Source organism: Populus alba, chromosome 12 (assembly GCF_005239225.2).
Source record: "Populus alba chromosome 12, ASM523922v2, whole genome shotgun sequence".
Lineage (NCBI taxonomy): Eukaryota > Viridiplantae > Streptophyta > Magnoliopsida > Malpighiales > Salicaceae > Populus > Populus alba.
In genome coordinates, this window is record NC_133295.1 from 7,521,649 (window position 1) to 7,537,264 (window position 15,616).

General features: G+C 33.9%; 1 protein-coding gene across 1 annotated transcript; it reads right to left on the bottom strand.

The window, feature by feature from the left end:
• Window positions 1-2,145: 2,145 nt before the first annotated feature.
• LOC118049038 (uncharacterized) lies at window positions 2,146-14,252 on the bottom strand. The gene is made up of 13 exons (XM_035058892.2): window positions 14,094-14,252; window positions 13,524-13,948; window positions 13,203-13,449; window positions 12,421-12,533; window positions 12,151-12,230; window positions 11,655-11,796; window positions 11,440-11,520; window positions 10,547-10,651; window positions 3,768-3,950; window positions 3,274-3,366; window positions 2,875-3,014; window positions 2,727-2,793; window positions 2,146-2,449 (listed from the first exon to the last, which is right to left on the bottom strand). Exons 2-13 carry the CDS (start codon window positions 13,914-13,916, stop codon window positions 2,330-2,332), a joined length of 1,764 nt encoding a protein of 587 aa, XP_034914783.1. The 5' UTR covers window positions 13,917-13,948; window positions 14,094-14,252; the 3' UTR covers window positions 2,146-2,329.
• Between the last annotated feature and the right edge of the window lie 1,364 nt (window positions 14,253-15,616).

Consider the following 15,616-nt stretch of genomic DNA (forward strand, 5'->3'; position numbering starts at 1 on the left):
CTTTTTAACATTCATAACTTATCAAATAAGAATTACATCTCTACAATTTAGCTATAATTTTAGGGTTTGCAAGACCATAGTTTCTCTCTTACGAATGAAAGTTTACATGCCCAAACTAGGCTTAAACGTTGTTTGTTCACCGTATTTTTTATTTTGCTTATTATTTATGGATTCATTTTCTAATTAGGTTTGAGGATTTTATTTAACTTGGAATTATTAGCTAGGTTAGTTTAGCTTCCTGGTTAAACACTTTTGTATGCTATTTGCGTAAATTGAAATTTATAATTTATCAAATAAGAATTCTCTATATATATAGTTTGGAAATAATTTTAGAGTTTGTGAAACTCTAGTTTCTTTCTTACAACTTTGAGCTTTTCCATGTCCAAATTAAGCTTGGAAGTTTTGTTTCACAATATTCCTTATCTTCCTTGTTATTAACGGATTCATTTCCTATATAGATTCATAATTTTATTTAATCAAGGATTTATTAGAAAGATCAGTTTAGATTTATATTTAAAAAAATTTATGTGCTATATGTGTAAGGCTTTTTTACATTCATAATTTATCAAATAAGAATTCTCTCTTTCTGTTTTTGTTGTAGTTTTAGAGCTTGTAAAACACGTGTTTTTTTCTTTTACATCTGAGATCATTTTCATGCTCAAATTAGGCATAAAAAATTTGTGTTTTTCTTTTTGTAAGTACTATTTGTATTCCTTGTTGCTTATTGATTCATTTTTTAATTAGGTTTCAAAATTTTATCTAATTCGGGATTTATTATCTAGGTGAGTTTAGCTCCCTATTTTAGCACTTTTATATCCTCCATGATTATGGCTTTTTGACACTCATAATTTATCAAGTAAAATTTATATCTCTACAATTTAACTATGATTCCAGGGTTTGTGAAACCCTAGTTTATCTCTTATAACTCATAAACCCTAGTTTATCTTTACAACTGAGAGTTTACATGCCCAAACTAGGCTTAAACATTGTTTGTCCATGTATGCTTATTAGTATGCTTATTATTTATGGATTTATTTCCTAATTAGGTTTGGGAATTTTATTTAACCAGAAAATTATTAGTAGGGTTAGTTTAGCTTCCTACTTAAATATTCTTTTATGCTATTTGTGGAAGCCTTGTTGACATTTATAATTTATTAAATAAAAATTCTCTCTATAATTTAGTAATATTTGAGCTATAACAGTCAAAAAGCTTTATACATATTGCACATAAAAGAGTTTAAATAGAAATCTAAACTAATCTTTCAAACAAATCCAAACTAATTTTGCTTACAACTATGATCGTTTACATGCCCAAATTATACTTAGAAGTTTTTTTTCATAATATTTATTATTTTCCTTATTATTAACAAATTCATTTTCTAATTAAATTTCATGATTTTATTTAATTAAGAATTTATTAAAAAGATCAATTTAAATTCTTGCTTAAATTTTTTATATGCCATGTGCACAAGGCTTTTTGAATTTTATAATTTATCAAATAAGAATTTTCTCTTCCAATTTCAATTGTAATTTTAGAATTTGCAACTTGTTTTTCTTTTGCAACCGCGATCATTTTATGTCCAAATTTTACATATAAATTGTTTTTTTTTTTAAGTATTAATTGTATTCCTTGTTGTTTAAAAATTTATTTTCTAATTAGATTTAAGAGTTTTATTTAATATGAGATTAATTAGCTAGGTTAATTTAGCTTTTTATTTTAACACTTGTATGTTTTATACAGCTTTTCGACATTCATAATTAAAACCCTAGTTTCTCTCTTGCAACTGAAAGTTTTGGGATGCCCAAATTAGGCTCAAACATTGCTTGTTTACAATAACCTCTTGCTTATTATTTATGAATTCATTTAAGTCAAGGAATTATTTAGCTAGGTTAGCTTTGCTTCAGAGTTTTTAAAAGAGCTTCAAGTTCCCACAAACTTCTCGTGTCCAAGTTCGTTAAAAATAGTAATGACAAGAATTTCTCATACCTACGGCCATGCGAGATCCATATATCCAATCTAACTCCATTGCAATTGAGTAAATTTGATGTACAATATTTATGGAGAAGTTAAATAGTCGAACCATTGCATGATTTTGTAAAACTACAACAACAGAAAAAGCCTTGGAACATAATTATACAAGATGCTTATCCGTTTCAAGACATTTCTGATAAATAGACATGCAATCGTTCAAAAGAACGAATCATTTCACAGGAACAAACTATAGCACCTTAGCTAACACATTACACAAATCTGTTAGTTAATTGAACTGAATCAAAAGGGGGAAGGGAAACAAGAATGTTAAAAAAAAGGCCTAATTAAAACATCGATCTAGGTAGACATCATGACATGATCACTTGACTGTAGTGCTTGAGTAGCAAAGAATCTTACATCAACATCTGGGTCCTCACTTAGCTCAACCAAACATGGACGAATTGTCTTCTCCACCACCTGCATTGTTAGAGAACATTGTTAATACCTTCTGATACGGCAAGCAGAGTAAAAATAAAAGAGTTGAACAGGGAGCCTGACTAGAATAATAGAATGATTTCTCTTTACCTTACCTTGAACATACTAATCTGGTTTAAGGTAAATTATGTATGTATTTTATTAGAGAATTTAGTACTTCCATAAATATCACGAAGTGAAATGTAATAATTAAATCTTTTGAAATGATGAGCAATAATGTTTTCAGAAACAAAGTAGAAATGTCAACTATTGTACTTACAGACTGATCAACTATAGGAATAAGTGATTGCAACACCTTAGCCACATTAAATTTGATGTTGGGTACCCTGTGACATGCAACTCTCTGCTCAATCCAAGTTATAGCAAACAAATCAAACAAATTAAGCTTATGCAAGCAACTAATTCACCTGTCTTTTGATGCATTGATGACAATCGGAAGAAGCTGGGAACAGGTAATTTCCGACCCCATTACAGGAGAGAGTAGAGAAACTGCATGTAAAATGGTCATCCGATACAGATAGTGTGGGTTGTTAATCAGGTCCAAAACCTGTCAGCCAAAGTCAAAACAGTAGGTCAACTGACTTGGGAGAGTTCGGGTTGGGGGTGGGGGGGGATAGAAGTCCCAATCTATATATGCTGGCCAATGTGCTTTTCTTGTTCTTTCCCTATGCTGTTTCCACTACCAAAAAGTCCAAAGTATTAGCCTCATATTTCTCCATAGATACGCTTTGCTCATATCATATAACATTTTTACTCAAGAAAGAGAAATGAAGGCGTGGTGATAAATAGTATGACAACTGGCAAACCTGAGGAACTATGTGCTGCATTGCCCAATCTGGGCCAAATTCTTCAGCAAGGCGCTTCACATTGTTAGCAGCTGCATCACGAATTGAGTAAACCTATAAAGATAGCCAGTATAGTTAGTTAAAAGCATATTGCAATAATAAATAAGAACACTATGCTTGAAAATTATAAAGAAAAGCCATAAATCAAATGATAAGATACCTTCTTCCACTAAACAGACCACGCATTATGCATATGATTAAATAGAGGGAGTGAGGAAAATGGGCTAAAAAAAAGATAGAAGTAGAAGGAATCACATTCTTGATCATATTTCATTATGAGATAAACTTCAAGGGTTTGATGATTTTGTAATCTCAGCATCAAATACTTAAACGAGGTAACCAAGCATCTGGGAACCATTTGCTGATAATGAAAAGTGAGGTGGTCTCCAGCATTACTTCATATACAAGCAAAGACCAGGATAGGCCTCAATTCAAAATCACGGAGCTCGACAAACCTTATCTTTCAACCATTGCATGCACAGAGCACCAAGCTTATCATCGAAAAACCCTACTCCCAACTGACTTGCCAGCAATGGTATGTATTCTATAATTGCAAGCCGAACTCTCCAATGTCTATCCTCTGCAAGCTCCACAATTGCTGGCAATAGAGATTGGGAAAGCAAATCAATTCCAATCACCTGAAAAGGAATTCAAACAATAAAAAAATCAGGCTAAAGTACCTTGAAAAGGAGAAAAAAAATGCAGGTATGAATTGCAGGTCTATGTGAGGTTTACGACTAGGTCAAATCAGAATTGATAGGAATAGACTTTAAAGCTGCTTTCTTAATCCACATATTTGGGACACAATTTTGGTTTCCAGTTCAGTTATGCTAATTAGTGTTACCAGATTAGGCAATATTTTATATATAGCAATAGTTTATATTTACAGATCTTTGTGGTTGATAGAGCAATGTTAGGGATTTATGTGATTGGTGGAGCAATGTTAGGGATTTTGAATGATTTGATAGAAAAAATCATGCATGTAATTATAATAATTAGGTAAATAGGGAGAATTCTAACTATTTAAAGAGAGGCATTCAAAACAAAACCAATCTCAGTCTTCTTAACATGGTATCAGAGCACCTAGCTTAAATTTCTAGAGTTGTGAGAAATTCTCATCTTGGTTTGTAGGCTGATTCAGTTCATTTTTTCAGTTTGGGATATTCTTTGGCTTGGGCTGAATTGTATCGGCATCTTGCTTTGTGGCATTAGTGTTTTCATTAATCTTGTCTATTATTTTTTTTTTAGCCTGTTGTGTTTTCTTAGTCATGTCAGAAGAAAGAACTTCCATTGTTCGCATGAATGGCAAGGATTACTCTTTTTGGGAATTTCAGCTTTGGATGTTTATTAAAGGAAAAGAATTATGGAATCATTTGGATGGATCCTATACGGTTCCAACTGATCCCGTAAAACTGGGTTATTGGGAAAGCAAGGATGCCAAGGTTGTTTCATGGTTGTTGAGTTCTATTGAACCTCATATGATCAACAATCTTCGTTCCTTCAATACTGCCAAGGAAATGTGGGATTCACTTCAGCGAATATATCATCAAGATAACTCTACTCAAAAGTTTCAAAGTTGGACATTGGAAAATACTGCCAAGGGAATCAGTCAATTGAGCAGTATTATTCAGGTTTCCTACACTTATGGAGTGATTATTCTGGGTTGGTGCAATCTAAGGTTCCAAAGGAAGCGTCGGGGACAATACAAGTGGTCCATTCCGAGAGCCAACGAGACCAATTCTTAATGAAGCTTCACCCAGAATTTGAGTGTACGCGTTGGGTTGATTAACCGCAAACCTGTTCCAACCTTGGATGTGTGCCTAGGAGAGCTTCTGCATGAGGAACAATGTCTTGCCTCACAACATGGCATTGCCCCAGACACGGTCAAGAGATATTCAACATGGCCTATGCAGCTCAAGGAAAAGGAAGATTCAAATCCCTGCCACAATGCTATAGTTGCAAGGAGTTTGGGCAAATAGCAAAGAACTGCAGTAAGAAGTTCTGCAATTACTGCAAAAAGGAAGGTCACATTATTAAGGACTGTCGCATACGACCTCAGAATCGATCTGCCTATGCCTTGTATACTGCTGACCAATCCAACCTTGTCACCACGCCTCTAAATCAACCAGCTATCCCGAGGTCTTATTCTACTCTTACACCAAAGCATGTCCAACAAATTATAGTTTCTGCTATTGGACTTCAAGGTAAGACAAAGCTACTCCCCTCTCCTTGGTTAATTGACTTTGCAGCTTCCAATCACGACTGGCAATTCCAAAGCACTACGGGGTGTTCGTAAGTATGATGGTGAGCAAAATATTCAAATAGTTGGTGGTCATATTATTCCTCTTACTGCCATTGGCAATATAGGATCTGCCTTTACCATTGTTTTTGTGTCTCCTGACTTATCTGCCAATTTAATCTCTGTTGGCCAATTGGTAGAAAATGATTATTCCCTTCATTTTGACCATCATGGTTGTCGTGTGCAGGATCAAGTATCAGGACAAGTAGTAGCAACGGGACCTAAAGTGGGACGTCTTTTTCCTCTTCTGTCTTTTTCTATACCTCGTTTAGTATCTTTGGGTTGTTCTTCTATTACCAATACTAGTCATCTTTGGCATAAGAAATTAGGACATCCTAATTCTGTTATTTTGAAGCATCTTGTTAAAAGTGGCTATTTGAATAATATACATGAATTTTCCTCCCATTTGTCTTTTGATTGTGCTTCTTGTAAAGTTGGTAAAAGCAAATCCTTATCATTTCCAATGCAAGGAAGTCAGGCTTCTGTCTATTTTGAAATTATTCATACTGATGTTTGGGGTGTGAGTCATGTTCTTTCTCATGCACAGTATAGATATTTTGTAACATTTATTGATGACTAGTCACTTCACCTAGGTCTATTTCCTTCATTCTAAAGCTGATGTGTTTCCTATTTTCCAAACATTTGTTGCTCTTGTAGAGATACAATTTTCTACCAAAATTAAGATCATACGTTCTGTTTTTGGAGGAGAATACATGTCTCGTGACTTTCAATCCTTCCTACAACAAAAGGGTATTATCTCACAACGTTCGTGTCCTTGCACTCCTCAACAGAATGGAATCACCAAGCGTAAGAATCAACATCTTTTTAGAGGTTGTTCGTACCTTATTGCTTGAATCTTTTGTACATCCTTGATTTTGGGTAGAAGCTTTATCTACAGATGTTTATTTGATTAATCGTCAGCCTTCTCAAACCTTGATTCTTGATTCTCCATATTTTTGTTTGTTTAGAGTCCCTCCTGACTATTATTCTCTTAATGTTTTTTGTTGTATTTGCTTTGTTCACTTACCTCCCATCGAACATCACAAGCTTGTTGCTCAGGCTGTTCAATGTGCTTTTCTTGGCTATAGTAATTCTCATAAAGGATTTGTATGTAATGACGCGAATAATAACAAGATTTGCATTTCATGAAATGTGGTTTTCTTTGAAAATCAGTATTTCTTTCCGTCTCATGTAGATTATGTTTCTTCTTCGGCTTTGCTTCCTTCTTTTGATGTGTCTACTAATGTTGATCGTTTTAAGCCAGGAATTGTTTATCAACGAAGTCGCCCACCACTTCTTTCTACTCCTAAACCAACATCTGATCCTGTTTTACAAGAGCCTCGACAGTCAACTTCGGTTTCACAACCTCCAGATAGGTATGGCTTCTCACATTCTACTCTTCAGGCCACTATTGATACTATTTATGTGTCTAAATCTTATTATGAGGCCTTTACTCAAGAGTGTTGGCAACAAGTTATGCAAGATGAATTTCGAGCTCTTCAGGATAATCATACTTGGGACATCATTCCTTGTCCCTCTAAGGTGAAACCTATTGGATGCAAATGGGTAAACACCATTAAGATGGGTGCTGATGGATCTCTTGGCCAATATAAAGCTCGTCTGGCGGCACTAGGAAATCAACAACAATATGGCCTAGATTATGAGGAAACATTTGCTGTCTTGAAAGGATGGTCGCTTCGTCAGATGAATGTGAAGAATGCTTTTCAACATTGTGATCTGGAAGAAGAGATTTGCATGAATCCTCCTGGCTTGTTTTCTTCCTCTTCTACTAAGGTTTGTCACTTAAAGCGACCTTTATATGGTTTGAAGCAAGCCCCGCGAGCATGGTTTGAGAAATTTCTTGCTACTCTTTTGGATTTCACCTCCACGCATAGCCAGTGTAACTACTCTCTTCTTTCGCAAGACTGATATTGGGATCATTCTACTTCTTATATATGTCAATGATATTATGATTACAGGATCTGATTCCCAGTCAATTGAGCAGCTTCAGCAGCAACTCAAATCTTCCTTTCATATGAAAGATCTAGGTTCACTACAGTATTTTCTTGGTCTTGAGGCCCAACATTGTCCGACTGCCATACTTTTGCATCACCATAATTATACCCAGGAGCTTCTTTCCTTAGTTGGTCTTTCAGACACTAACTAAGTTCTTACACCTATGGGGGTCAACTTGAAGCTACATCATGAGAATGGTGATCTCTTGCTTGATCCCTCCATGTATCGGAAGCTGGTAGGAAGTTTGAATTATTTGACTATTACCCAGCCTGATATCTCATTTGTTGTATAGCAGGTCAGTCAGTTTATGCAAGCTCCTTGCCAAACCCGCTTAGCCGATGTTCGTCATCTCCTTTGATATCTTAAAGGAATGCCTAGTTGTGGTTTGTTCTTTTCTTTAGGGACTTTTTTTACAATTGGAGGCCTAAAGTGATGCTGATTTTGCTAGTTTTCCAAATACTCCTCGTTTTGTTTCGGGTTGGTGCATGTTTCTTGGTAGTACTATTATTTCTTAGAAGAGTAAAAAGCAAGCATGTTTCTCAAAGTCATCTACCGAGTCTGAATATAGAGCCATGTCATCTGCTTGTTCTGAAATTACATGGCTTCGAGGGCTATTAGGTGAACTTGGTGTTCCACAGCTTACTCTCACTCCTCTTTATGCTGATAACACCAATGTTATTCAAATTGTTGCCATATTGAGGTGGATTGTCATTCCATTCGTGAATCACTTGTTTGTCAAGAAATTACTCTTCCTCACATTTCCACCAAACATCAAAATGCTGACATCTTTACCAAGGCTTTCTCTCATCACCGCCATAAATTCATGATTGACAAATTGATGCTTCTTGATCGACCAGCATCAATTTGAGAGGGGGGGTTACCAGATTAGCCAATATTTTATATATAGCAATAGTTTATATTTACAGGATCTTTATGGTTGGTTGAGCAATGTTAGGGATTTATGTGGTTGGTGGAGCAATGTTAGGGATTTTGAATGATTTGATAGAGAAAATCATGCATGTAATTATAATAATTAGGTTATAAATAGGGAGGCAAACCTCCATTGAGAGGCATTCAAACCAAAACCAATTTCAGTCCTCTTAACAATTAGCAAGTTCTCAAAAAATATATGCAAATGCTTTGCAGTAGACATTTTTAATGATTTGCCCAGTGTCCAATAATGAACAAATCATCAATCTAGTAATAAGAAAGCAACTGCATTCATTTTGTCATAGGGGACATGAAACAATTCAGGTTCAGCCTTGGATTCCTTATAGCCAGCATTTAGTTATGTATTTAAGATTGGTTGTTGATATAGTTCAGTATATGGTTCCGCCTTGGGTTTTTCATGATGGGTCTTTACCTAGGGATGCATTCGGTCAGATTGAGGTTCTTATAGATGATGGGTTCAGCCTAATTCTTTTGGTGGGTAATTCGACCAGATCAAGACAAGCTATGCATGGGATGTTTTTGGGCTGCAAAGGAAGTTTATTTGGAGTGTATTTTGGGTCTGATTTGGTCCCTATTAATGAAAATGGGTTTGGGCCACATGGGATCCAAAGTTGGCTTAGGTTAATTAAGATGTTGGGGTCGAATCAGATTTGTTTAGGGTTGATTTCCTAATTCTACAAGGCCCATAAATCAGAAAAATATTCTCCTAAAATTCAAAGAAATTTCATTCATTATTTTCCCTATTATTTGGAGAATATTTATCAACAAAGGAGGAAGTTTCCTAATCAACAAAGGATGCTAGGGAGGCTGTCAGATCTGATTTCCTAAGTTATGAAGGATTAATTAATGATTCACCTAGTCTAGAAAGGAAACTAAATTGGTAGGTATATAAGAGGGAGATTTTCTTCATTAATTGTTCATGTAAAACAAGGAAACCAAGCACGACAAAGCAAGAAGACTTCAGAATTAAGTCCACATTTAGATCAAATATGATTCTAGCATATTTAGAATATTAATTTTGGATTTTTATTATTTTGATTATTTTCTTTTTAGTCTTTGGTTTATTATTACGTATTTGGGTCAATTTTGTAAATGGGCTCAAATCAGCCCCACATATGAGGATCCATTAGAGTTATAAATCTGACTTGGCAAGGTATAACTAACCTTGTGACGTCATTTGATTCAATTCCAATAGTGTTGGTGCCTTGAAACAGGTTTCCATTGCATCACACTTCTCAAACCTGATTTTCAGTTTTCTTGGGAAAGTATCATCTTCATTGAAGGTTACTTGACCACACGATCAAGAGGTTTGCATCAGGACATTTAGGCGGTCAATAAGAATATGGCAATCACCACCTAGTTTTGAAGGAAACTACATCTATAAACTAGTCTATGAGATTCTAAAAGTAAGGGAACTGATTATGCTAACTAGGAAGATAAACATAACCCAAAGGCATCCTACAAGGTGGTTGCTATAGGTTTCTTGCACGGGGAATCAATCATTCATCTGTATTATTTGCCTCATTTGATTAAATTATCAAGCAATGTGTTATTTATTATTTGAGCCTGGATGCTCCTTCATGGTTGTATGTTTTGCACACATTATATAGTCCTAATGAAAACTCTCTTAAAAGGCCCCCACATTGTCCAGGCTACCCTGCATTACTAGTGGGGTAACTCAACCCTAATTATGTGTCATTTAATGCTTCAAGGAAGTACTAATCATAAACGAAACTATTTCAGTTAGATTAGTCCTCATAATAATCTCCTAATTCTAGGTTCAATATGGTAAAGTTTAGAAGCATTTTGTAGTTCATTTTTACGAATGAGTGGTAATAAAATCACACTACTAATTCTCATTATGTGATGCAATAAATTGTTTCAAGATCTCTCACAGAACAATAGCATGCATGAAGAATTGTCTAAGCAAATGAAGTTATGGAATCAATTTTAACAGCTTCAACAAACCTGATTGACTTGATCAAGTTTGCTGATAATATTCAATCTAACATCAGGAAATTCATCTTTCAAGAGAGAGAGGAAAATTGGAAGCAGCTGCTCAATTGTTGCATCCTAGCACCATCAGCAGAAACCGTGTTAAGTACAGTGAAAGATACAAGCATGCTTCTTTGAGGAACAAATACCATAGATTGCAGTAATAGTGAAAAAACTTCTGAAAGCCAATGGCAAAGCAGCAAAAACTCAAGGATCAATGTCATCCAGGATAAATAGAAAACCAAGAATACAAATAACAAAGAAATCTAAAAGCTAAAAAGGCTACTATAATAATGACATAATCAATGTTCTTGCATTATCCACTTGCAAAAAGCCATGCTAGCTCATGCTCTAGTTCAAATTTTAACTAGATCAGCAGATAAAGTTGTATGAAAAAAACAACTCATGTACGTTAGCAAAATCATCAGTAAGGTGGTAAGAGTACAAATAAAATGACATAACCAATGGTACTATAAGAATGACAGAAATCTACAAGCTACAAAGATACTGTAATAATGATACAATCAATGCTCTTGCATTATCCACTTGCAAAAAGCCATACTAGCAGCTCATACTCAAGTTCAAATTTTAACTAGATCGACAGATAAGGTGATAAGGAAAAAACAACTCATGTATGTTAGCAAAATCATCAGCAACAAAACATGACATTCCCATTTTGACAGAATACTAAAATTAAGCAGTTTCCAGGAAAAGATCTTCACATTTTATCTGCAACTGTTTCTGATAAACATCACATAAGTTTATGCGCTGCACCAAACTCTACTTCAATAGAAATGTATGAACAAATAAATGAACTCCACTTTCCTTCTTGCTGCTTATGTAATAATGAACGACATGACACTTACCTTCCCCAAAACAGGAGCCATTCCCATTATAACAGAAGCCAAAGCAGAACGAACATGTTGGGATGAATCTGTGGATAAATCCTACAGAAGACAGAGAACAAATTATAGCTACCAAAAGCAAGTGCTATTTAAACTGTAAAAATACCAGAAGAAAGCTATATGATTAAAAAAATAATTTTGCAATAATAAAATTGAATTATTTCGCGTGTGTATACTTTTACACAAGGAAGAATATGCTGAATTGCAAGTTCTGGATTCAAAATCCTGCAAAACTTAGTTACTTTTCCTGCTGCAGCTATACGTACTTCAGCTTCATTATCACGAAGTAGCCGAACATATGCAGGAACCAGGTCAGACCTGAAATATCAAAGTCAAATATATGAACTTAAATCCAAGGAACAGGTCCATTAACTATTAAAGGATCTATATATATATATATATATATATATATATATAGTAATAAGCATTTAAGAGCATTTTCCTACATTATTGAATCATAACAACTTAACCTTTGACATTGATTTTGGATGAAGGAGAAAAAAGAAGCAACTAGATTGCAGGACATGCAATCCATTTCAAACAAGTAACAGCTAATCTAAGGTTTTAAAGTGATTGCCTGGTAGGCTCAGGACAACAGCTTCACAAAGCTCATACAATTGATTAATCCATTTCAAACAAGTAACAGCTAATCCAAGGTTTTAAAGTGATTACCTGGTAGGCTCAGGACCAACAGCTTCACAGAGCTCATACAATTGATTTGCAACCATGTAGCGAACACGCCAAGACTTATCCTACTTGAGAAAATATTTGGATCATGCATAATGGTCAAAACAAAAACCATGAACCAAGTTTTCCATTTAGTCATGAGATGACAATATAAAACAGAAGATACATTTTTGTCCACGCATTGTTAAAAGCTTGGATCATGGATAGCCACAATACAAAGAAACTAACAATTAGAAAAGCTGAACTATGTTATACCTGTGAGAAATTAACTATGACTGGAAGGATATGCGCCACACAATCTTGGGGTTCCAGCAATTTTCCAAGAGCTGCACAACCCTCAACAGCCAATAATCGAACAGAATCTTGATCTGAAACAAAGACAAACGGAGACATGGTTATATTTGCACTCCATAACAAAGAAAGAGAATACTGATGCCAATTATGAAATTGGATAAACATAAAAGGTTTCATTTCTATTCAGAAGAAAAGAGTACAGGTCAGAACCAGTTTATGATTTCTAATCAATTAAAGTTTCCTAGGTTTTGCTGTATTTTTAAAAAGATGAAGAGAGAAAGGACTTAGAGAAGTACAAAATTTACAAAGAATAACAACAATTAATGACATGGCCTATCGGATAGGTTAACCAAGATTTTATGGATTTTCAAGCTAACAAAAACACAATTGGGAGGCACTTTATCCTAGACCATTTAGAAAAAGCAAATGTTCATAAATATATAGAAGACAGAATGTAGAAAACAAAATTGATAAAGATAAAAGCTGGAATTCAATTTCGTTATTGCACTTTAATGTTCTACAAAACACACATCAAGAGGCACAAAATGGAATCAAAAGCAAAAGAATTCATTTCCTGGAATAGTTTTATTCCAAAACCTGAAATGCATTACTTAGTTTTAAATGCTTAAATGCATATTCCCTAGTCAGAATCAAAATCAGCCAACACAATAATGAAAGCAAAATCAACTAGTTAACACAAACATAGAACTTGATTAGAGTAAAAAATGGAAGTATGTTCATACCATCCTGAGTCAAATCCTCAAATATAGACATGATATCAGTCTTCAAATGAACAGGCTCAACAGTAGCAGCAAACTTTCCTAGATTAGTGGCAGCAGATCTACGAACCATGGGCATATCATCTTGACAAAGCTGACTGTATAGGGCTCGTAATTCAGTCTTTAAAGTCTCTGGAGCACTGGGATAAGCAATATGAAACAAACCACATGACGAAACCCGTGCAGTAAACCATTCACCCGCTGCCAATCTCTGAACAGCAAAGATCACATCCCGTCAATACGTATCAGTAAAAAAACAAACAAAATTATCAGCAAAATCCAAACCTTGACGAGCGGAATAAAATGGTCGACTAAGTCTTGCTCTATCATCTGTGTTCCGATTCTACACAAAGACTCGACTGATTTATCTCTAACACAAGTTTCCTCGACGGTGCAAAGCGTCTCGAGAGGAGGAAGCAGCACATTGGCATACTCAACACCGCCAACATAGGGAATAAAAACTCCTAATTCATCAGCCATAGCGAGAAGCACTTCGTCGTCGTCGTCGTTATTCTCGCTTAGGAAAGGAATTAATTCCTTGCGAGTTCGCTCCTCGCCGAGGGCACGAGCGATGGTAGAAAGGCGACGAATTGAGTTCAATCGGAGCTGAATGTCCTCGTTTTTTAACTCGTCGATTAGAACGGCGATCGGGTATAGAGGCTCGTCGATCGTCGCCATCTTGCTAGAGATCTTGTTGCAATTGCAAAATTCTAAAATTACAATTAGAGCTAGTTATTAATGAATAATAATTAATGAAAGATCTGAATCTAATTAAAGAAAAGAAAAGAAAAGAATATAAAGGATCTGAATCTAATTAAAGAAAAGAAATGAATATAATGGTTTTGGTGGTGGTACCGTTAGAAATGGAGAGACGAAGGTTTCTTCTTCGATGGGATGGGATGGGATGGGATGGTGGATCTGTTAAATGGATAGACTTAATTTTTTTTGTTAGTGTTTATGCTTATGGCAGAGAGAGATACAAAGCAATTCGTTTGAGGTAGTTTTTTTAGTAGTATTAGTTTCTTCTTCTTTTTTTCCAAGCAGTAATTACTACTGTTTGTTTATTTAGATTTTATCTATCTATTTGATTCCTATTCTACCGCATATTTTTTTTCTAACAAAAAAAAAAATATATAGATTTTTTTATGTGTTTTTTTTATAAAAAGTTTTCAAGTATAAATTACAAAATTTTATACATATTTGTAATTAAATAAATTTAAAAATATTTATGTTAATAAATAAATAAAATTACTAATAATAACTAAAGATAAAATTCAAAAAATCAAGAGGCATGTGTATATAATATTTGACCTTGTAACACAAGTTATTTATCTAGTTGTGTTTAATATACAAACACTTGAAATTGTTTAAATAAAATTAAACAGAAAAAATATTACACAAGGTTACACTTATTAGAAATATTATCAAAAAAAAATATTTTTTTTATTTTTAAAAATATAGTTCATTTATATAAAACTTAAAAAAAATAATTATAATAATTTCTTTAAAAATCAAATATATAGAAAATAATTAAAAAAATGTTATTTAAAAAAAATAAACAAAATAAAAAATCAAAGAGGATTAATTTAAATATAAATTAAAAAATTATTTTAAAAAACATACATGTTTAAAAAAGTATCAATTAAAAAAAAGGGTTCAGCGCACATAACCCATTTGGAAAGAGCATGCACACAAGCTTGCAAGGGTATGCTCGCACGAATGGGCCTTTATTTTTTAACTATTAATATGTCATCGAACCTAAATGTTTTTTTTAAAAAAAAAGTTCAACAACATGTCGTTTGACTTTCCTTAGATTTTGGCCATTGTGGTGTCTAAAAGATCAAGGTTGATGGTTTTTTTACTTAGAAACCTATTTTTCAACCTGTTTTTGACCCAAAACATCTAAAAAAAACATTTTAGACACATTGATAAACTCATCAATAACCTTAAAAACCTAAAAAGCCATATAAAAATCAAATCGAGCTTTATACGTGTTTTTTAGGCAATTTAAAGGTGAGAAAAATCCCTAAGTGGAACTTCCTTTATCATACAAAACTCGTTGATACCAAGATTGACCATTTTGAAGGCATGAATAGATATCAATATTGATTTTATCTCTCTCCTCTCTTAAACTAAGGATTTAAAATAAGGAAAATGAAGTTTTAGATTAAAATTGATTTTGTTTTTGAGATTTTGAAAATTGGAGGAACACAATATTTATAATTTGGAAAGTATAATGACTATAATGAACAATTCATCCAAAGCTCGAAAAGTCATATATTTCCTCCGCTTTTTCCTAACAAATTAACCTAAATTAGCCTATAGTTTGGTTTCATAAGGGCAAAATAAATAAATAAATAAAAGGATAAAAAAAAACA

Bases quoted from the DNA above. Each gene is read 5' to 3' on its own strand.
- LOC118049038 (XM_035058892.2), bottom strand. From the start codon at position 13,916: ATGGCGACGATCGACGAGCCTCTATACCCGATCGCCGTTCTAATCGAC. The intron at 13,450-13,523 runs GTTTGGATTTTG...TTTGCTGTTCAG, and splicing joins ATTTTATTCCGCTCGTCAAG to AGATTGGCAGCGGGTGAATG. The intron at 3,015-3,273 runs GTTTGCCAGTTG...TTTGGCTGACAG, and splicing joins TGCAGCACATAGTTCCTCAG to GTTTTGGACCTGATTAACAA.